Source organism: Perca flavescens, chromosome 7 (genome assembly GCF_004354835.1).
Source record: "Perca flavescens isolate YP-PL-M2 chromosome 7, PFLA_1.0, whole genome shotgun sequence".
Classification (NCBI taxonomy): Eukaryota; Metazoa; Chordata; class Actinopteri; order Perciformes; family Percidae; genus Perca; species Perca flavescens.
This window is the reverse complement of record NC_041337.1, coordinates 30499681-30523569: the sequence shown is the minus strand read 5'-3', so window position 1 is coordinate 30523569 and position 23889 is coordinate 30499681. Positions and strand designations below refer to the sequence as shown.

General features: G+C 40.5%; 1 protein-coding gene across 5 annotated transcripts in view; it reads right to left on the bottom strand.

Annotated features, from left to right (window-relative positions):
- Window positions 1-23889, bottom strand: part of tns2a (tensin 2a) — a 64119-nt gene that overhangs the window by 14429 nt on the left and 25801 nt on the right. For 4 of the 5 annotated variants that reach the window (XM_028582425.1, XM_028582428.1, XM_028582427.1 and 1 more), the window contains exons 4-12: window positions 9524-9562; window positions 9047-9088; window positions 7793-7842; window positions 5923-6106; window positions 5084-5134; window positions 4857-4979; window positions 2665-2729; window positions 1991-2074; window positions 1262-1374 (exon numbers count right to left, since the gene is read on the bottom strand). In XM_028582425.1, coding sequence (XP_028438226.1) covers window positions 1262-1374; window positions 1991-2074; window positions 2665-2729; window positions 4857-4979; window positions 5084-5134; window positions 5923-6106; window positions 7793-7842; window positions 9047-9088; window positions 9524-9562 — 751 coding nt within the window. The remainder of the gene's footprint in view (window positions 1-1261; window positions 1375-1990; window positions 2075-2664; window positions 2730-4856; window positions 4980-5083; window positions 5135-5922; window positions 6107-7792; window positions 7843-9046; window positions 9089-9523; window positions 9563-23889) is intronic. The other variant, XM_028582426.1, reaches the window with a different exon arrangement.

Genomic DNA, 23889 nt, shown 5'->3' with positions numbered 1-23889 from the left:
TAAGGAGGAGAACAAAATTCAGACATGATCAACATGAAGATAGAGGAATGTGCTGTCTGCCACCCACTCCTTCTGGACTTGATCAGCAGATGAAAGATAAACAGACTAGTTTATGCGGGGGTGGAGGGTGAATGTGACCACTTATGAGAGCTCTGCAGTCAGCAAAATTGCTATGATTCAGTAGGCAAAGCCAGTCAGAGCACCACGCCAACACAAGCCTCACATCACATGTACGTACATTTTATCTAGTCAGATCAGACAGGAGAAGATAGACAGAGAGTACGTGTCAGTTCGCCTAATGGTGTTCCCGTTTTTAGTCCTTTCTACTGAAGACTAGAGAGATAGAGATGTAGGAAAAGATGCAAGGGAAAACGAATCAAGGAGTGAAAATGACACGTCCTCTCCTCTCAGGCATCGTCTGAAGCAAAAATGATGGCAACACAGCTGGATCAGCTGTCGGTCAGCTACAATGGCTCTTCAGTGACTTTCAATGCCTTGGAGCTTGTATTTGCAGGCACTGTCATGTCGAACTCACTGCCTCTGGATATTAGAAAGGAAAGCTCTCTCTGTATCTATAAAAGGAAATTAAAGACCTGTCTTTTTTAGTCTGACTTTTAAGTCGGAGTCACATTATAGCTTTAGTTATAACATTATAATCATTGGTTTTAACATTATTTTTTTTACATTTTATTGTTTTTGTAATTTTAGTCTTGCACAGTTTTATTTGTTGTCATTTATCTTTTTCTTTTTCAATTTGCTATGTGAATCACTTTGGGCTCCCTGTTTGTATGAAAGGTGCTACATTAATCAAGTTGAGGTAACAACTCAGGGCTCATTTTCACTACTACCAGTTACTGGTACCACATTTCCAAATAAAATCCATTTACACATGCATTAAAAAACATATGTCGTATACTGTGTTTGCTATATTTATAACATTTGTCCAACCATGGTTTGTAAATGTCTTATTTATTCATTATTTGCACATGAATGTATTGATTTTGTTTATGTTGAATGATTATTTAATAATACAAGTTGTGTTTAATCTGTCCCAGTATTCTACAAATACAATAATTTGTAGAAATAATATAGTAGGCTAAAGTGTACATGATGCAACTATATCTAAAATCAACATGCAGAGGAGTAAGGAATGATCGAATAAGAGAGTAGAGATGATGTACTCATAATGACATGTGTTAGAAACAGGCAGATGTCTGTTCTGTGCTTTGGTGATTTGGCAAAAAAGACTAAACAAACACACCTCCTTCACCCTGGAAGTTGGGGAGTGACGGGATGAGAACTTGGTGGAGGAAGAGAGGGCTGCTGTTCATCTTGATGGCCCCGGATAGAAGGCCCCCAAAGTAATAGATATACCTGAAAGAGACAGATCGTTGTGATCTACAATAAGGGAGCTAAAAATGGGGAATAACAATAACAGATGGAGACTTGAGATCATAAAGGAGTATCTTTACAAAGTAAGTAAGTAAAGAGTACAAAAAATGCAAACAGCCCCAGAGCAGACGGTGCTGTTGTCGGATAGCCAGCCAACAGCCAGGCTGGTATAAAGAACATACTTCTAAACATTTCACTTTTCCTTAAACGATCTACCCATCAGTTGAGTAAAATATATATTCCTAATGTCCGTCGCAACTAAATTCAAGAATATTCTTAAAACAGCTGTCATCTTTCTGCCTTTAATATGAGTATACGATTACTGTAAATGTATAAGTGTGTCTAAAATTTCCATAATTAATCTTATTATTTACACCTACTGTGTGCTAATGTCTGATGTGAAAAAGTCCTAAACCTGAGGTTAAAGATAAATCAAATCCAGCAGTTGTATGTATGAAAAGCTTGAAGCTAAAGGCAGTTTTCTCTTTCCCTTAAATAGGATGCATTTAATAACCTCTGCTGTGGTGGCATACCCTCAACCACTGCCCCCACCCTTCACCCCGGCCAATTTCCCCTCATTTCATCCCGTGGCCTCTACCTGTTTTGGGACGGCTGGAGGGAAGAGGACACCTTATCTTCACAGAACTTCCTCATGGCGAGAGTACTGAGAGCCTGGTCCGCCCTGCACATAAATGAACGCAAACACACACACACACACACACACACACACACACACACACAGACACAGACACAGACACAGACACAGACACACAAACACACACACAGACACACACACACACACACACAACACAATTTCCATCATGAGACTTCCACCAGACCCTCTACAGTAGATGCCAGAAAGTACATGGATAGGATACAGCTGGCATTGGCCACAGGATAAACCAGTTTCCACTGTTCCCTGTGCAAAATCCATTGGGCATAATTTATCAGACGACTTATCAACAAAGTCTGACTAGAAATCCTTGTGCTGCATTTACTTGAATTAGAACACATCAGCCCTTTAGCTATACTGTTGCAATACGTTTTTAAACATATTTGGCATGCACATCTGAACGGTTGAATTTAAAAACCAATGTGCTTTTGCACGTCGGTTCAATAATCTTTAATGTGTACCATGTGTGGATATTCTGATGAACAAGAAAATGTCAAATTGTGGCTTTGGATGTCTCCAACACACACACACACACACACGCACACACACACGCACACGCACACACACACACACACACACACACACGTACATAGACTCACCCTGCGGAGATCTTGCTGTAGTGCATGTAGGCTGCAATAATCACGCCTGTTTTGCCTTTGTTGCCCTGTAGGAGGGAGAGGGAACAACATTGTCAAAGTCATGATTTCATCCTCAGGCACTGTGGTTCGTTCTAACACAGCTGCTGTTCACAGCTTACAATATGTAACTGCATTTTACTGCAGGGTTCATTTTTGATGGAGAGACACCGCTAGAAGGGACGACGACAAGCCAGGGACATAGAAAGATGTGGACAAGCAGTTTGAATTCAAATTAAAAAGCTCCCTGTGGTTTTTTTTTTTTTTTCACACTGGGTGCTCCGTACTCCCTGACACATTCCAAAGACATTCCAGTCTCACATTCCTAATGTGACCCCTCCAGATACCAATAAGAAGGCTGCACCTCAACACCGAGCACAAATCAGAGCTCGTTTTGCCCCGTGCGTCTATCAGTGTAAGAGTCTTCATTGACAACAACTTTGTTTATTCCCAGCCCTGGCGTGATCTTCCGCTGGGAAAGAATTGCCTGTAGCTGGAATGTTCTGGAAAGTCAGCAGACCACAGAAGTAGCGTGGTTTTAGTTTTTGAATTCTCCTGACCAAAACCAATAAAAAAAATAACCACCCAGACAAGCCGTGGGAGCTTGGTCGCCCTCAGTGTTAGCTGGTCACTGCTTGGTAGCAGTGGAAAAGTTCAGATTGCTAGTAGCTTCCTGAAAGAATGACAGGAATGAATCACTAAATGACACAGAAGTTTAACATGGAGTTGACAGAGTTTGAAATTCATCGTAGGGTTCATTTTCTGGCTTAGTGAATTATATGGCACACTCAGCAATTTGGGTTTTAGTTGAGTTATATTTTACTGAATTTATAACACAAATAATGAATGGAGAGATGAAGGCTGATTCAACGTATAAGCAAGTGAAAGAAATTGTAACTGACATACAGTACATGTTCATATTTATCCACGATATGCATTCAGGTGGTTCGTTAATTATCATCGAACATTGCTCCATAGTATAAAGGTACTTTATTGTCACATGCACACACATGTAGCGAAATGCATTCTCTGCATCTAACCTATCCCTCAAGGGAACAGTGGTGATGCCATTTACAGCATCCAGGGACCAACTCAAGTTCTTTAGATTAGATTCAACTTTATTGAGCCAGTGCCTTGATCAAGGGCACTGACTGGAGAACCTAGTACATGTTTTTTGATGGTGGGGGAAACCGGAGCAAAGCCACGCAATCATGGGGAGAACATACAAACTCTACACAGAAAGGCTGGATTTGAACCCAGAACCTTCTTGCTGTGAGGCCACAGTGCTAGTCATTTTGATGAACTTGTACTTGAGTATTTTCATTTTATGCTACTTTATCCTTCTTCCCCTCCATTTCAGGGAAATATTGAACTTTATTTTTATTTGATTTATTTGATTAGGACAATGCACATTAATGAACATTTCTGTAAATGCGTCAGTGTTAGCCATTTGGCAAATTTTCAACTGTAGTCCTGGTTGCCTAGCATGCATGTCTATGCATAAAAATGCATCATATTTATAAATAAACTGCCAGATGAATGTAATGGAATACAAGTTCAATATTTCCCTGAATATATACTGTATATACAGTATATAGATATATATATATATTTTTTCTTTTTTATTATTATTATTATTGTTCTGTACATAAAAAGATTATATTGCATAGAGAGCACTCTTACTTTTGATAGTGTAATTACACTTTGTTGATAATTTGTAAGAAAAATGCAGGACCTTTTTCCTGTAACAGAGTATTTTTAAAATGTGATATTACTTAAATAGAGCTAACGGTAATGTTATTGAGTGACAGGGTTGTTTAACATAATGTTAGTTTGAGTTATTATGACTTGAATCATATTTTTTTAAATGCTCAATATATTCTGTGTGCTACACTTCTACTTTGATCCTTTTCTGGACTCCATGTAAGCATTGCATGTACTCACATGATATAGATATTAATACTTTTTTAACACCGTTCATTTAAAATTATTGTCAGTAAAAACTAGCAAATTAGCACTTTTTTACAATTCAATATATGTTGCTGCAAAACTTTACTCATTGCTACATTTCGACACATCTGCCCGTTTCAGAGCCTGGGAAACCGTGGGATGTCCATCTGGAAGAAAAAAAAACTGCCGGTCCCCTGAACTCTGACCTTGCAGTGAAGGACCACCACGTGCTGGGGGTCAGAGGTCAGCCACGTCTCCATGGCCTTACATATGGCACAGATCTTATCCAGCGGTGGGGCGTGGAGGTCGGGCCAGCCAAAGTCATGAACCTGGGGGTTGAGATGGAGACATGTGGTTCAAGGAGATTAACCTTCAGGCTGTGAACTGAATTCTCAACACAGAGCCACGAGAATCACAAGAAGAGACATTCTACCTTTGTATTTAGTCGGGTGATATCGTGGCGTCGCTCAGAGAGGTTCAGGAGCTGAAACAGAAGAGATTTAGATCACTCTAGCCTAGTTATCCTTTTAGTTGTTTCATCATGGGTGTGACCGAAATAAACTGCCTGTGGCGGAAGAAGTATTCACATCCTTAACTTAAGTAAAAGTACTAATACCACACTGTAAAAAGAAGGTCCGGCATTGAAAATGTTACTTGAGTAAAATTATGTAAGTATTATCAGGAAAATGTAAAATCTTCACATTTTAGAAACTGGAAACGATGAAAACAGTTCCATCATTCAACTGTGTTTAAGTGTTTAATGGTATAATCATTTCAGCTGTACTTGTAGGCCTATTGGATAGTTGTATTTATAATAAAACATCATATTTTATAAACTACATGTGTTTTGTGTGCAAAAATCTTAATCTGTAAAGTAACTAGTAACTAAAGCTGTCAGATTAATGAATGGAATGTAGCGGAGAAAAAAGTACAATATTTCTTTCTGAAATGTAGCGGAGTAGAAGTAGAAAGTGGCAGGAAAAGAAAAGACTCAAGTAAAGTAAAAGTACCTCAAATTTGTACTTAAGTACAGTACCTGAGTAAATGTACTTGGTTACATTCCACCGCTGCCAACTGCTAATTTGAGGGTTGCTTACTGTATTTTGCGGCTTCCTGTGGATCATGTGTCAAATCAAATGGTCTCTCAAGCATCATCTGAATGAAACATTATCCTCTAAGGAGGGAGGTTAAAATTCCCTGCTGTGACAAAATATATCACCAACAAACTATGTGACTATGTTGTCAAAGCTTCTGTAATCACTGTTTCCTTACCAGAAACTTGTCCTGGTGTTTGGACTTGAGCATGGCAGCCACCTCCTTTAGGTTTAGACGGTATCTCTGCTCCTCCAGCTTTGGGGGGAAGAAAACGGAGATGATCCTCTCGGTGATGTAGGTCAGGTCGAAGTCGTAGTGGCGCTCCATCACTCTCTCCATCACACGGTCCACACTGAAGCTCCTGGAGGAACAGAGAACGAGAAATGAAGGGGGAGGGGGGAAGGGAAAGAGGAGAGGAGGGAGCAGGGGTCAGGTGGTCATGCAGAGAGACAGAGAGAAAGGTAGACACGGGTCAAAATGTGAGCATACACGTTGTTTGTGGCAGCTCAACATGAGCGTGCTCCTTTTACACTCAGTCTGGATAAATGTCTGGCTGGATGGATAGTGAGAAAAAGAAAATAAAGGATGAAAGCAAAAGAGGGAAACTGGATACTATGTGTGACATGTAAGCCAGTTCAAAAGCCAACTTGTTCAATCACACGATTGATGCTTAATCTTCCTGAAATAATGACAGAAGTGGTCATCGGTCTGAGGAGCAAGTGAAGGAGGGAGCAATAAAGGATTGAAAGGACACCGATTGGAGCAAAGTGCAGATCAGTGCAGATGTGGAAACCTAATGACATTACATTTGGTTGAAAATCAGGCACTTCCATAACATGTATTTTGAGAAACTAGAAAATTCATTTCCTGCAGAAAATGCTTGTGAATGCTGAAAAGCTAAATTGCTCAAGCTAAACTGGATTGCTGGCATAATTGCGTAAGAAGAAGGTGAAGTAGTGAGAATAGTTGGAAAAGTGGAAATGGCTTTAAAGGTGCTGTAGGTATGATTGCGAAGATCCACGACTTAGCCAAAAAATTTGAACATCGACAACATGTGAATATGTGTGCATGAGCAGTGATTGACATGCAGTTAGACCCCCACAGGGAGCCAGATTCTTTTTTAAATGTTATATAATATATATATATATATATATATATATATATATATATATATATATATATATATATATATATATATATATATATATATATATAAAAAAAAGCCATTAAAAAGGCATGATATGGTTTGTCAAAAAAAATGATAAAAAAAGTCATAGTATGTATGTCAAATAAAGTTATAGTATAGTATGTTGAAAAGAGTGATAACAAAGTCATAGTATAGTATGTCGAAAAAACGTCATGAAAAGGTCCAAACTAGACTTGAACCTGGGTCTGAGTCTGCAGTGAGAACTTGCCTGATGTTAAAAACATTAAAAGCATAGTAAGTTTGAAAAAAGCCATTAAAAAGTTATATGTATAAAATAAAAATGTCTGTCGAAAAAAGTCATAGTATAGTATGTCGAAAAAAGTAATGAAAAGGGGCCAACCTGGACTGGGAATCGAACCTGGGTCAGAGTCTGCAGTAACTTTTAAAAAGTCATAGTATGGTTTGTTGAAAAAAGTAATAAAAAAGTCATAGTATGTATGTCAAAAAAGTCATAGTATAGTATGTCGAAAAAAGGTCATGAAAAGGTTTAAACCAGACTCGAACCTGGGTCTGCAGTGACGACTTGCCTGATGGAGTAGTGCGAACCACCAAGCAACTGTGCCACCATTTTATGTTGAAAACAGTTATAGCATAGTATGTCGATAAAAACCAAACATTAAAAAGTCAAAAAAACGTCATGAAACGGGGCCAATAAAAAAAAGTGATGAAAAATGATAAAAGAGGGACAGTATGTAAGTAAAAAAAAGTCATAGCATAATATGTTGAAAAAAGTGATAACAAAGTCATAGTATAGTATGTTGGAAAAAGCCATTAAAAAGTCTTAGTATGGAATGTTGAATGCTGAATCAGCATTCACACAATAAATGAGATGACTTTTACCTTGGCAGGGTGTTTCTCTGTTTGGTGTAGGTCAGAGACTTGGTCGAGCCCTGGGGAAAAAGAAGATACGTTTGGTTAATGAGGCCATCCCACAAACCAAATACATAGTCCAGTCAAGCTCAGATGCCTTATTGCTGTTATTTAATTTCCACATAATGAACCAATAAGTAAGATCAGTATTTTTCTAAAGTTACAATCTGATAAAAAGCAAGGAGGAGGCAGAGAGGAGTGATACATTTGATAATTGAAGCAATTAAATTCTAGTCTGCTGAACATAGTAGAGATGTAATATTATATATTTTTTTGGGCTTTTCCACCTTTGATTTGACAGGACAGCTAGGTGAGAAAGGGGGAAGATATGCAGGAAATTGTCACAGGTCAGATTCGAACCGTAGACCTCTGCATCGAGGCATAAACCTTTCAGTATACAGTATGTGCGCCTGCTCTACCCACTGAACCAACCCGGCCACGATGTAATATTATTTTAAAGGTTTTCTGTCTGATGCCATTTTTAGGTAAGGAACATAATTTGCAACATCATTGATACAAGAATATGATATTTAATATATATTTTTACAATATCAGATATCTGGTTTTATTGTTATCAGACTTGGAAAAATTGCTGAAAAAAATACACCAGACTCACTGTTGGTCGATATTCATGTCCCCAGGGAGTGAATTCAAATGTATTTGGTGACCCTTGACCTTTCCTACCGCGCCACCACCAGGTCAGATATTCCCCTTTGATACACCGAATTTTAGATCAGATGGGCTGATTGAAAATTACTGAACACATTCATGCTTTCTAAATGATGCAACATTTCCTTAAGGCTAAAATATCAGCTCTAAGATGTCTCATTATCTAGCAGGCAGATTGCCATTACATTTGCTGAGCACATTCAACACCTTTTGATCTGAATGACTTCGTGGACTTTCCTCTTACACAATCCTCAGAACAAACTTTGGTCTGACGCTTTCCTATAATGGCGTAAACAATGAACATTGCAGCTTTTAGGAGTCCAAAGTTTGGTTTTTTTTCCCCACAGAGACTCTTAGTGTATCTGGCATTGCTCTTACTTTGGTTTGTTCTGTATGTGCTAAATCAAATTCAATGAAGCCACAAAGTGCTTTTCCCTGACAAGTTTGGTCATTTTCAAGATAAATAGCATGAAAACGGGGACATGGTGGGGCAGAGAAAAAAGTAAGGGGGTGAGGAAGACAAGGATAGAAAATGGGAGGATCAAGTGTGCTCACCAGGTTCTGGATGTGTCGAGAAGGGCCGGTCCCTCTACGCTGCTGAATGCAAGGAAGGAGCAGTGGACAGGATAAAGGAGAAGAGAGGAGAGAAGGGTGTGAAAGTAAGGATGGTAAGAGGATGTAGGGCAAAGGGAGGAGGTCGAAAGAAGGTGAAAGAGAGGAAGAAAGAGGAGAGAAGGGAAACAGAGGAAGGAAAGAAGAGTTCATTAAACAAACAGACTCTAATGGATAAACATGATGACTTCCTGTAGCAACATCAAATACTTTTTTCTTCTAGACTGGAGTCCTGCAGTGCTCCAGGAATTAACCCGAGCTCAAACTGGGTTAAGGGCTCGGCTCCCCAAAAGGAATTCAGCAGGAGGAAACCATACAGTGGTTTTGGGAAGCCATACATTGCAACTTAGGCCAGGCAAAGAGGGAAAACTAGTCTATTAAACAGAATGCTATTGAGGAAAGGTAACGGACGATGCTTACCAGATCGTTTGAGGGAGCTTGGATGCATGCCGAGGTCACCTGGAACACACAAATATTCACACACGTGAATATAAGGTTCACATTGACACACAGGAAAAACAAACAAGCATTATTTTTGCCTCAGAACAGAGGGAAGGAATCAGAGTTGGTAGATGATTAAGAGCAAATACTTCCTCACACAAAAAGATAGAGATGGAAAAATCCACAAATAAAAGACCAAAGTCTGATTAACTGTTGGACATTAAGTTCATGTTAAAGTATGACAGAGTAGTTCAACAGTGTGATAAATATGCTTATTCACTTTCTTGCTGAGAGTTAGAGGAGAAGATTGATAGCACTCTCTTATCTTTCCATTAAATACAATGCTGGAGCCAGGAGGAGACAGCTAGCCTCAGTAAACTAGGCTTCTGCTCTCTTTGCTAACACAAAATTGAAAAAGCTAGCATGCCATGCTGTACAGATAATTACCGTCTCAGATATAATGAGGGAAAGCACTTTGGATTCTGCACAGAAGATAGAAAAATAGTGGATAAAGGAAAACGCTGTTCGTTGACTTTTAACTGCCCCATTGTAAAGTTAGCTTGCAATTAGAGCGCCAGCCTAGCAGGCCAAGAAAAAATTCCAGAACCTAAGTCCCCGTAAAAACTTATATAACCCATAACTTTACATTTAGCTTTTTTTGGGGGTTGAACAAAGGAGACATAGGCCTAATGTGTTTATTAGGTATATTTTTCACCTTCAGAGAAAGCTGGGCTAGCTGTTCCCCCTGCTTCCAGTCTTTATGCTGAGCTAAGCTAACCGTGTCCTGTCCGTAGCCTAACAGTTAGACGTGAGAGTGGCATCAATCCTCTCATTTAACATTCGGCAAGGAAGTTAATGAGGGTATTTCCCAAAATGTCAAACTTTAACATTTTAAGATCTAAAGAATATCCACATAAAAACCCAAAAGTCAGAATTTTGGGCCATCAATCAACATAAACATTAACTGCCTTTGTATTGTTTCGCAGGAATATGTATTGCCAACACATTTTACCTTGTATCTCAATTTGTCAACTACTGCTGGGAACACTGCCCATCTAAGATTAAGATAGTGTTTCACCACTGTCAGACAGCTCAGCAGTGCAACTTGTTGAGGCCAGACTGGGGGAGGAATATACAGGGTGACATTTTTAAGAGCTACATGATGATGAATAGAGCACAAACACTGTCTGTGAAACTACTTAGATGCACTTAAGTGCCACGTAAATACACAGCTGATGTTTGAGAGCATGTTTGGAAAATGTAAAGTATGTGCAAATGTGAAGCCAAATACACAGCTGGAGGAGCGCTGGGACATAAAACGCACACATACAGAATGACATATACAACTCCCATGTTTGTTATGGGCCTACAGGTCAATAAACTGTGACCAAAGGAAGCAAGAGCTGAACAGCAGCCCTAATGAAGGGGGCCAAGGGCCATAGTCATGCTTATGTAACACACACACATGCACACACACACACACACACACACACACACACACACACACACACACACACACACACACACACACATAAAGCAGTGTTCCCGCTACATGGCCCTTTTTGGACTGTTTATTTGGATACAGGAAAAGGGCAAGGGCTTGTGTATATCTCATTGTGCACAAAAAGGAAGTTGCACAGGCCCTGAACCTGTGGGTGTGTCACCACAGTTTGTGTGTGTGTGTGTGTGTGTGTGTGTGTGTGTGTGTGTGTACAGTTTGTGTTAATCTTTTTACCTTTTTTCTTAAGCATCAAGCTCAGTCTCTCACTGTTGCTTGTACGTAACCACAGACATCAACAGGAAGTCAGAGGAACAGATAATAAGCTAAATCGAGACTTGCCTTGTTTGACAGAAGTCGCAGGAAACAGGTTCGGGTTCAGCTATCAAATGTCTACTGGACAATGTTCCTGTATGACTCACTCTGAGAATTAATGTTTTTGTTCATCTCCGTAGGGAAATGAATCTCAAGTCTTATCCTGTGTTGTGGTTCTTTTTTTTTTTTTATTCCCAACCTGAACCCAATTCATGACCAAATAGGTTTGAGTTGGGTCGGGCTCTAATTTCTCTTAGTTCCCTCGGGCTGACGCAGATCAGTTTCATTCTATTTTTCAGGATTTTTTCTTTGATCAGAGCATGTGAAATAATGCATTGTACCCTAATTCTGTTTCTTCTAAACTAAACTTCCAACTACCATGGCAAGCTAGCAATTAACTTCTTCCTGTCAAATATCTCTTTCCCTCTTTTTCTCCTCTACTGTCTGCTTTCCTCTTAACTTTCAATTGTTGTATACTTTCATTTTACATATCAGGCATTTAGCCAACATTTCTGGGCAGAGCAATTTGCAAAAGTGAGCAGATAGGTGTTGAGTGTTTTACTGAAGGACCCTTTCCTGGCATAAATACCTGTGGGATCCTGGGATTTTTACAATGTGTTTGTTTGTGTGTGCCTGTTTTTACATACTGAAGATTATTGCATGCACTGAAACAAGCGCCTTCTCCAAACCTCATTAATGCTTTAATGCAACTGGGATAGATCTAGTCTGACAGTAAAGTGCAAATATTTCAGTAATAAATCAGTTTTTGAACGTCTCCTGAGAGGAATCATGACCATAAAACATTTGATTCAGCACAAAAAAAAAGGAAAAATAGGTAAAGGTACGAGAAGGTGTACATAACAATCATTACCATGGTAATAGTGAGCTCTACCAATCAGAGACTATACGCCGTTATGTTTAGGATTGTGGGTAGTGTAGTGCTTCTCCATGACATCGCAAATAAAACATGTTTTGATTGAAGGCTGACTTCATGCAGAATTGCGGCTTCTACAGGAGCATACTGTATACCACTGTCTCCTAGCTCTTGGTAAGTCCACCTTGGATGGTTAAGACATTATGGCTAATAATCAAAATCTTGATTCAGAATATGAATGAGATTTTCACTCCCAGAACCACACCGTTAAGCTCTAGTTCTAGTTGTCAGTATATAAGTGGCAAAATAATGGAGAAAGCAGAGTGCAGAATCTGGTAAAGCTTCAACAAGTTGTTTTATCCGACATGGACCTCAAATCAGAGCAGTGGCACTGATCTACTGATTCTACTGATAATAACTTAACATAATCAAACATATATGAAAGAATGCACATCAGTATGATTGTTTGTTTGTTCACACTCAGTCGCACCAGCATTTTTTCCAAAATTTTACGAAAGGAAATTCATTCCTTAAAGAATGTGGATGTGGAATGTGGAATCCACTTCACCCTGTCTCTCAGTAAAGAGCGGATCGGGCCGCATTTTTCTGTCCGAGCCCGGCCCGCGTCCGACAGTAAACCAAACCCAGTTAAAATCAAATTTTTTTCTCATACTAATGACACACGTACGTTTGTTTGTGTGGAAAGCCCGCTTTTATTAAGCAACTGTAGGAAGGCATTTGGACATGTCAACAGATGAGCGCATTAGCGCACACAGGGAAACAAGCGCACGTTAACACACTACATAAGCTGTTTTAAATTTAAAATGTTATCGCGCTGATGTGACCGAGCCCGACCCGAACCCGAACATCATTTCTAAATATCTGCCCGAACCTGGCCCGGCGGGTACCGGCGGGTCCCGACGGGCTCGGGTCTGGTATCCATCCTCTATCTCTCAGAACATGACTTTATCAATCAGAATGGGAATGTGTAGTTTAGGGCCTTATGAAGCTGTGATGATACATGAAAATATATTTAGACAGAATCTGCTATCCCAGGAGGATACCAAGAGAGGACAACGTAAATTGGGAACGTCCACGTAAAACTGGCAGGTTTCGGGCAGGTACTGTATGTCACCGGGTCAGCAAACGTCTCATTCTGACTTCGTAGGGCTTGGTGTGCCGGACATTCAATGGAAGCCATGCCACCAAACTCATAATGAAATCTGGTGGTATTGTTGGAAAAATCAAGTAATTCAACTAGCCTTTAACAAGACAAATGAAAACCTTCTGGAGTCATGTACTGGTTCCAGTTTCTCCTCACTGAGCCAATCCTGGAAGTAGTCCATGTTGTTTCAAATTTCCAGTTGTTATGACTACACTTACCCAATTTTGACTGTGTACCCATAACTGCTTCTATTTGGGAATTTAGCATGAATCAGGCTTTACCTGGTTTGATGCTTTCACACTGCTCATTGACCCATCCCTTTTTCGCTCATATCTTTTCTTCTTCTCCTCCATTTATTCCTCTACATCTGTCTCTCCCAGTGCCCAGCGAAGGGGCCTGCTGAGGGCGGCCGCTAAGCCAGAACAAACACACCACACCAGATTCCATCTCCCCAGGCCAACACTTACGCACAAACTTCCTGCTAATAGACCTCCACCCATCTCATCTCGTTCCCTCCATTTTTCATCCCTGTTCAGGTCCCTCTTTGCTTGTACTTTCTATTTTGTGTTTTACTACTTTTCCTCTTCAACTCATATTTCTTCCAAATTTTGTACTTTTTCATTTTCTTGTTTTTGACTCTAACTCCAATTTCCCATAACCACCCTCTCTGTTCTTTCGTTTATCCTCTCCCTTCTCCTCTTCTCTCGATCTCAATACTGCCTTCCCCTTTGCTCTCTTCCTTTTCTTTTCTAATCGAATCCTAACAAACACCTTCCGGTTTGTCTTCCTCCCACCTTTCCGTCTTCCTACCTAAGCTTTCTTGAAATCTTTTCATTCACTGCACCTTCCTTTTGAACCTCCACTGTTGTTCTCATGTCTTCGTGGTCCCCGGTCTTGAAGTGTCTTTAAACTGGAAGGTCACAGGTTTGATCCCCAGTAACCAAATATCCTTGAAAAAAAGACAAAGACGCACGACTAGCTTGTTCTAACTTGCTCCGGATTCTGGTGCTGGTTACATGCCTAAAATGTTCTTAATAAATAGCAAAGTAAACACTGACAGCTCAAGGAGAGTACCATGACTCTCAGGTGGGTCCAGCTGTCGACGCTCAAAGAGCTGTGACCCCCATAACCCTCTCCGCCATCTCTCCACTCCCCCTCCCCCTTTCCTCCATCCCTTTCCCTGACCTCTTCCTTCCATCTCCGTCTGCCAGCCTTCTGTCCTTTTCTTCTCTGTCCGTTGTTTCGCTGCACTGGCGCTGGCTCCTCCAGCTCTTTACATGCTCTTTGATCCATCAAAGCCAGAAGAAGCATAGCTAATGGATAGATCACAGCTACTCTCAACGCATGGCTTAAGAGCTGTGGGCTCCGAGAGGGATAAGGGTGAGGCAGAAGCCTTGGTATGTTATTAGTGTGAGAAACGGGTGTGTTTGTGAAAGCCTGCGACATTGAGTTTGAGAGTGATTCGTTGTATGTGTGTGAATACAGAAATTCCAATTTTATATTCTGTGCATTTCCTGGAATGACATATGGAAAAATTCAAGGCAGCCCTTCCGTTGAACAAGAATCTAATAACTAAGGCAATTTAAAATTGTCAACTGTCACAGTTACATAAAATGGGCATCGGAAACCATAGTAAATGTATAGAATGTGGAGCTGTTGAAGGAACTCTGCTCCATCTTTTGTGGGACTGTAATAAAATTTGGCATAACAAAGAAAGCAATGATCTACAAAAGACATTCCACTCACACCACAATCATGTAAACCGGGAGATTTGCATAACTTTACCAGAGTATCTTTAAAGAATAAAAATATCTTTCTTTCACTATGTATGGTCATAAAGACGGTAATCATGAAAAACTGGATTGCTTCAAATACACCAACACAGAAAGAATGGATTACTGAAGCAATAGACACAATCAAGTTCGAAAAGGTATCTTTCAGACTGCAAAATAATGTGAAAGAATATGATGAAACATGGACGCCTAATGTCAGTATAAAGGAAAAAATCCCTTCCTTTAAATTTATTTATTAATTTGTATTATTATTATTTATTACAGAGCCTTTTTGAATACTCGATTCTGATTGGTCAGTCATAGCATTCTGCCATGGACTGAGTTCTGATCATCAGACTCTGGAGGACCATTTTTAAATCTATAAAATCTTTTAAAATCAATATTTGTGCTCATACTGCAAATCAGTGGCTCCCAGAGGGAGGAATAGGGTGGAGGAACCGGGGATCGCTAACAGTGCAAATGGCAACAGAGCAAACAGAGCATGAGTTAGCTCCATGGTTAGCTCACTCACCGGGGTGACCTAGTAAGGTTAACCGTCCTGACCGGGATGCAAGCATTATCAGTGGGTAACCTCTGTATTAGTAGCCGTGTAATAAGCGGGATATTGTAGAGTGAGCTTTTCATTATTGCGACCAGCTGATTCAAATCCATCACCCTGTTGGGGTTCTAATTCACAACCAATGCAACATAAAATATTTGGGTCGCTATTGACGATAGCTTGGATATTTAAAAATTGTAAAAACGGTTTGTGCAGTGACATGCTAATAATGGTTCTCTCTGGTGGTCTGCAGTGTTTTTACTCCACATTCTAGTATCGGCTCAGCTCGCTTGGAACTTTAAAGTGCTCATAATATGCTTTTTGGCTTTTCCCCTTTCCTTTATTGTGTTATATATCTTTTTTTATGCATGTAATAGGTTTACAAAGTGAAAACACCCAAAGTCCACCCCAAAGGGATTTACCATCTCCAACAGAAAACACTGTTCACAAACTGCTCCTAACAGCTCTACTGTAGTCCAGCCTTTACTTCTGTGACAAACGCGCGTCACTTTGTAACACTGACTAGCTAGCTAGCAGTGCTTACCTAGGTACTGCGCAGGTGCGACTCCCAACAAAGATGGGACAGATGTGAGATGTCTCACTCTGCAGCTAAAACAGAGAGCTCAACACACAGGGTGAAAAGAAAGAGGAGCTGCAATGTGCAGTTTAACAAAAATATGGTGTTTTTTTTAAATTAAACCATGTAAACCTATTCTGATATAACCTCTGAATACAATTATGATCCTGAAACAGAGGTGGTACAAAAAAAAAGTACCAGGGACTATCCACAACTTTTGCTAATGAAAACCCATTAAAAAGCGAGTCGAGTCGAGTCTAGATGTACTATGCAGTGGAAAAGCGGCATTAGTTACATATGAACGCAGCACTCATGCAGCATTTCCTTTGATGTTTAGCCTTAGGCTTAATAGTCTCCCCATTCCTTAAGCTCCCTTGGGAGAGCCAATCAGAGAGCATTGATGAAAGCTGCAACGAATCAGCAGTGAAAGGCAATGCTGGCCATGACCTTGTGGGCTTTCATCGTCACCATCATCAGCGAGCTAGAGAAGAATGCAGGGGGCCTTGAAGTGAACAGAGTACAGTGATATCTTACAGCAATAAGACCCCAGAGAGCAATTTCTTCTCTAAACAATGTTAATGCAACAGGTATGTCAGCATCAATGAAGCACCTACAGACAACTGATTTAGCAAAGTAGTACAACAAAAGATTACAAACAAAGGTATCTAACTATATGTTCCGAATACCAAAACAGAATCCTATACTACCTCCAAGGCAATATTGCTCAAGCATGTAAAGAGTTTATGTCTTACACCTGTTTGCTGTCATAGTTCAAATTCCAAACAGATGAACGGTAAAAGGAATGTATGTTAAAATCTGTCTGAGCCAATTATAATCATTTTAAACCGGAGGAAAATAAGTAACAGGGATGTTTTTTTAAAAACTAATTTCAAATTAAAGTGGGTTGGGACAGGGGGTTGGCAATCACATGCTCTATTTTTGGACAATTCCACATGTATCCACCTGTTGACTTAAGTCCTTATGGTTAACGTGGGTGGAAAATACTACCTTTGCATTTGCCCACTCTGTATAACATTCTGTGTTGCAATACTAAGAGGAGTTAGGGGAGCAATTTGGCTCTCACCAGATGATATAAATCCCACTTACTTACTGCAGTTGTACTGGGATGTCACCCAAAGACAAATAGCTTGGGAAGTTAATTGTCATGTGGGTTATATGCAGACTTGGGGAAGACTTCTGTAGTAGCTACCACTGTATAGTTTATCCCACTATTGCCCTTAGGTATCTCTGTTTTAAGTCCTAGCCTCAGAAGTCTAGCAAGGCAGCTGAAGTCTAAAAAATATGCCATATTTTGCAAATTCCATGCCCCGATGAAATAGCTGAACTACAGAAACGTAACGTACGTCTGTCAGTCACAAATACTGATGTTCTGTCTTTTGCACAAACCTGCAGGACTCTTTTTTAATGGCAGGTTTGAGAGCAACCTGGCTTAGCTTTATGACTATCCTTCAAATGCACCCCACGTCTAATGCCTCTTAATCATGACAAGGTGGACTTTGTGAGAAAACCACAAAGCACCTAGCCTAGCATGACGGGACTTCAAGGCCAAGGCTAAACAAAAACAACACCTATGGGTGAAAGACGTCTATCCTCTGGACTCAGGAGTCCCATATCACACTTTTAGCGCTTATGTGAAGCCAGCTAACACAGTGTTTATCTGTGTTTTTTCTTTTTTTCATTTTTCTCCCTATTCAGCACGTTTCCCTCTTTCACTCTTTGTCTCTTGTTCCCACACTTTCTTTTGACCCCAAAAGGAAATAAAGGGGTCTCTGTCTCAAGCTGTTTCGTTTTCACTCCAAGCAGCTGAGAGGGAGGCCGAAGATATCGCAGGGTACATGGGTCCCTGTGGTAGAGCTTTAATGACCGAGCTGGATGCAATTCCCTGTTATGTCAACACTTTTGACTATGTGGACTACACACACACACACACACACACACAGATATGCAGATGGTAAACACAAACAGGAATGCACACATGTTGCTTGTACAGAGAGTTTTTTTTAGGTACACATAGAAGGCTGAAGCACATACACACCACAAAGGCATTATCATCCACTCCTCTTTACTCTCCTCTCTAGCCAAACACAGGCTGAAAGCTCTAAGCCGGACAAAAATAAATGCGGGTAAATAAACAAAGCAGGAAGACATGGGTTGGGATGAGATTGGGAGAGATCAACAATGGAAAAATCTCCTGTGAACCAATCAACATGTACAGAACTTCAGTCCTCCCCTTCTTCTGCGGTTGAGCTTACCTCAACTCTATATCTGGCAATCATTCTGTTGATAAGTAGGCACAGATACATGTCCTAGAAGCACAACATCCCCTCCTCTTCAGCCTGAACAGTGTTTACTATATGCACAAAACTGCGTTTGCATCATTCAGACAGCCCATTGTGCATTATCATCAGTTGCTCTAGGGCCCGAGCACCACAGCTCACAAACGAAGACAACCCTGTGGTGAAAATCTTTATTGTGTTATTTTTTGTCTTTATCGTCTTGGGGGAGGACACAAGGCAAGAAGACACGAAGACAGGAATTAAAAGCCAGTACAAATTGTTACAGTGGATATCACTAAAATCTGTGACTCATGTTCTGCACCAGAGTGGGTGTCAATATTTAAGATCCCTGGTAACAGAGATATCCAAACGGTCTCTTCCTGTTAGATTCAAGACAGGCCAAACCCACTGGCCAATTAGTGCGGCTTACGCCCCTGCTGGCAAACACACACACACACACACACACACACACACACACACACACACACACACACACACACACACACACAGTGGATTGGCTGGGTCCCAACTTGGCTAACTTAGCTGTCATGCTTATGGTTTTAACTATCATCAACATCGCTCAGTCACTTGTCCATTCCCATGCTCAGGCCACGCTTGCTGCACACACACACACACACACACACACACACACACACACACACACACACACACACACACACACACACACACACACACACACACACACACACACACACAGCTTAACTCAAAACACGACAGCCTATCTCTGCAATTACCAGAGCTGTCTGTGATAAAGTAGTGACTCCCTTAGTCAGGACAGACAGCCATATAGGCTTTGTAATGTTAAAGCGATACAGTTGGATCCTGTTATCCTGAATGACTCATACTGACTACATGAGAATTTGGTGAAGTGCAGATCCTGCAGGAGGGAAACCAGAGGTCTGGGCTCAAGGCCACAAAACTCTAACCAAAGATTACTCACTTATTGATGTCACTCCCCCCCCCAAACTACATTTCTGTGATGACTTCCACCACCTATTAAAATCATTCAGAAGGTTGCTTACAGTTAACTGTTTGAATGAATATTTCAATACCTAATATCTGTTTTGTGTTGTTAAGTCTTTCAGCCTTGGCATGGAAAACCGCTAAACACTAAGCTGTGGCTGACATGTAATGGCTGACAACAGCAATGAGTGACGTTTTCCTACACTGCAACCACCAGGAAGAGATTTGACCAAGAGGTTTTCATTTGACAGGAAGTAGGGTGAGGGGGATGTTGGGTCAGCTGTGATGTGTGAGCCGCATGCTGGGAAAACTTAGGACTATGGTGCACTTTTTTTGTTGTTGCCATTACCATGTAATCATGTCCTTTGTTCTCTTTCCGTTAGCCAGACAACAATAAGTCACCATGGAATTGAATTAAATGACTCCAAGAAATAAAGAACAGGGCTTTAAAAGTAACAGAGAAAGAAAAAGTATTTTTCTTCTACAGTCCATCTTACATCTAGAATGCATTTTCTTTACTAGAAATGATGGGGGCCTGGAAGTGTAGAAGCAGGACTCTTAACCACAACTGTCCTGATGAAAAGCTTGAAATGTTAGAGAAACATCAGGAGGGTTATGTTGCTCTTCCTCTCATCCCTGCATCCTCCCCCACTTACGCTTTATCTATCTGTCCTTTATTCTACATCCTCTTCTTGTAAAGAGGAGCAGGCAGTGCAAACAGTTCATTGCTTAGTCTCATGTAAAATATATTTTGACATGTTCAGTGGATAAGGACGAGAGACAAGGAGGAATCCTGATACCCAGAGGGGAAGCAGGGATTGTAATTACTGCAATACACAGCTTTGCTCTGCCAACATACACCATCTGTAGGACGGCTTATCAGGAAACCATTTTTCCAGAGTCCAGATGCCCTCAGGCTTTTTTGTGAAGACTGGACTCAGTTGTAGACCGAGTGTAAAAGACTAGCAGGCATGATACTCATTTAAAGGTAGAGTCTGATTTCTGGAGAAAGACTTATTTTAACTCAACTCCCGAGCAAAGATTAAAAGACACTGCCTTTCTCTTTATAACCATGGCCTTCCCCTCTGTCCTGTGCACAAGCATGAACAGAATAGTGTTGTGTGGCTGGGTCCAAGTCACTTTGTTTGTTTTTTTTCACTTGTTTTCCCAGAGCCAGGGCTGTGTATGAACACCGGATTTTTTTTTTTTCAGCGTACACACAGATCGGACAGCTAACAAAACTGTGTCCATGTTTGGACTCCTTTCGCGGTTACTGCCCATATCCGGACACATCCGGTCTGACGCAGTTTCCAGTCCTGGAAACGACTGACCCCGAAGCGCAAATAGAAGTCATTTATACATATCTAAGAATCTATGTGTGAATTTTCATATATGTACATGGACATTTACAAGTCTACTTAGTGTATGAAAGTGATTTGAAGAACAGAAGCACGGTCCCGGATGTGTTGACAGTACTGATGTTAATTTGGGCGACTCGTTAAAGGTGCTCTAAGTGATGTGACGCGTTTTTTAGGCTACAAAATTTTTTGTCACATACAGCAAATATCTCCTCACTATCCTTTAGCTGCCTGTCCCCTGAACACACTGTAAAAAAAAGTGCTCTCTGTAGACAGCCCAGGCTCCACAAACAGCAACAAAAACAAACTGTGCCAACCTGCCCCAAAAACCATAACAGCCTGGGCTGTCTTCAGAGACCACAGTTTTTTACAGTGTGTTCTGGGGACAGGCAGCTAGCGGAAAAATGTTGTAGCCTAAAATATGCGTCACATCACTTAGAGCACCTTTAATACAGGTAACACTACGGTGGCCCTGAGAGGCCACAGCACGCAACTAAAAGAAAACGCACACAAATAAACCAGAGCACGCAACTAAAAGAAAACGCACACAAATAAACCAGAGCACGCAACTAAAAGAAAACGCACACAAATAAACCAGAGCACGCAACTAAAAGAAAACGCACACAAATAAACCAGAGCACGCAACTAAAAGAAAATACAGCGGGAAGATAGGGGTGTCCCAGTATAGCAAAGGGCAGCGCACGGCTAATTCACCAGTATTAGCTTCTTTTTGCAGACAAAGCTAAAGTAAATGGTCAAAATGATAATACCTTAAAAAGGAAATAAATTATCAATTAAGTTTTACACCACTGAATTAACTGAAAACATTACAAGATCATTCATATTGATATCGAAACTGATATTCTGACAGAACGTTAGCCAAAAAGTGTCCGAGCATGGACCCAGTTCCGTTAGCGGACTGTAAGGAGATATTCGGTGAATTTGACAAAAAAGTACATTGGATTAGAATCGCAGACTGTGCCTTTACGTTGCCTGTATTAGCTAGTCTGCCTTTGTTTTTACTCTCGTCTGACACAGCTCCTGTGATTACAGGACTTAGTTTTAGGTTTTGCTGTGTTTTGCCTACTGTGCTGCCTTTCCCTCCTTTGCCCATCTACACACCTGCCCTGAATCAGCCTCGTTAGAGCTTCCCCGCTCCCGGACTTTTCCCCAGCCAATCAGCTCTCTGCATGTTCTCCTGCCTAATCACCTCATTCCCTCACCTGAGCTTCTACTCACATCTCTCCACCTTAATTTTTCAGGTCAGTGTTTGTTAAATCCTTGGTTTTGTTGCTGTTGTTATCAGTTTTGCCAGCGCAAACCTTAACCCTTGTGTTGTCTTCCAATGTTTTTGGCACTTTTTTTGACATTTAACGCTTCTTTTCACTACCATGTATAAACACCACTAACACCAAATCATTGATGTTAGTTATTGACAATGAATTTTTGGAATTCATTGTAAATAAACCTAATTTATAGGAAATTATACCTAATTCTTGAGTTAAAAAGCAGAAATTATGATTTTTTAGACTAATATTAAAGGAAGGATAATCACAGAATGACATAAGTCAACGTTCAGTCGAGATACGGTTTCGAAAAATTAAAAAAAAATAATTCAAATGCAAAAAATATAAAAAATAAAAACCACACAAAATTCAATGAAAGTATAGATTGTTGTTGTACTTGCAAAGCGTGTGGTATGGGATGATCCATGTTATTTTTGGGTAATCAAAATGAGGTAGTTCAAAGAAACCCATATTTCTGATATTAGACAACGGGTGAAATTTGACCCAAAGAGGTTAAATAAAAAGTCAAGTAAATGGAAAGCCAAGGAGGGTGTGATTAGGGGTGAGCCAGTGGCAGAACTGCAGCAATATAAGTATTTGAATTATAAAAAGGCTTTAAAAATGTTGAGTTCCAGATGCTATCATCAGGGGGAGGTTAAGTCTCCCCAAAACGTTGATCAAGATGGTTTTTTAAACAAGCTATAACTTTGGTATTTGTGTTGGACTAACTGTCTGCAATAGAAGAAATGGCACATTAAAGTTTTTTTGAATCTTTGAATTTATTAATGTTGAACTAGGATCAGTTTGGTGGTGACCTCTAACTCACCCAGTAGAGCGAGCGCACCATGTAGACTAAGTCCTTGGCATTGGCCTGGGTTCAAATTGACCTGCGTGTCATCCCCCCTCTCTCTCCCCCATTTCCTGTCATTCCTCAGCTGCTCTTAAATAACAAATCAAATTGGACGATGTTGAAAAAAATAAGGCCATTACATTTGATTTGAATTGATGGCTTTTGCGCTCATAACAAAACTGAAAGCAAAGTGGTCACATTGGGTCTACTCGGGGGGGTGGGAGTCTTGCATTGCCACACCTATCTCAATGGCGCTGTGAAGTCTGCCTACACCACAGATATATTTTAGGATAGGAGAAACAAACGATGTGGGTTGTTTTCATTTCTTTAAACCAATCACAATCGTAGCAGTGACCGTGCCTCTGCACAAAATTCTCCGGAAGGAACTTGTTTTGGTGGAACATTTGCATCCCCCGAAAGAAAATGCCACATGAAATATTAAATGAAGTTAACCGTTCACACAATACAATAATGTGAGGTATTTAACTCCCCACTGGAAATGTACTTTCGTTGATCCAGACTAACTCAGGGGTAACAATCAGCCAATCCCCATATTACATGAAGTCAGTCCAGTCCATGTCCATCACTCTTTCAGTCTACTTCCCAGCCAGCCAATCCAAGGATTTCAGTTATTCAGTGAACCAGCGGAAATGCCTCTTCTTGCCTAATTAGTCAGACAGGCCAGTGAACTTGTCACAGGCTTTATTTCACTAATTTTAATCCTTCCTCCTCCCACTGTTCCCATCTCTTTGCCCCTGGGCCCCAGTCTCTCCATCTCTCCCCCCGCCCACCCATTTCCCTGTGGACTAG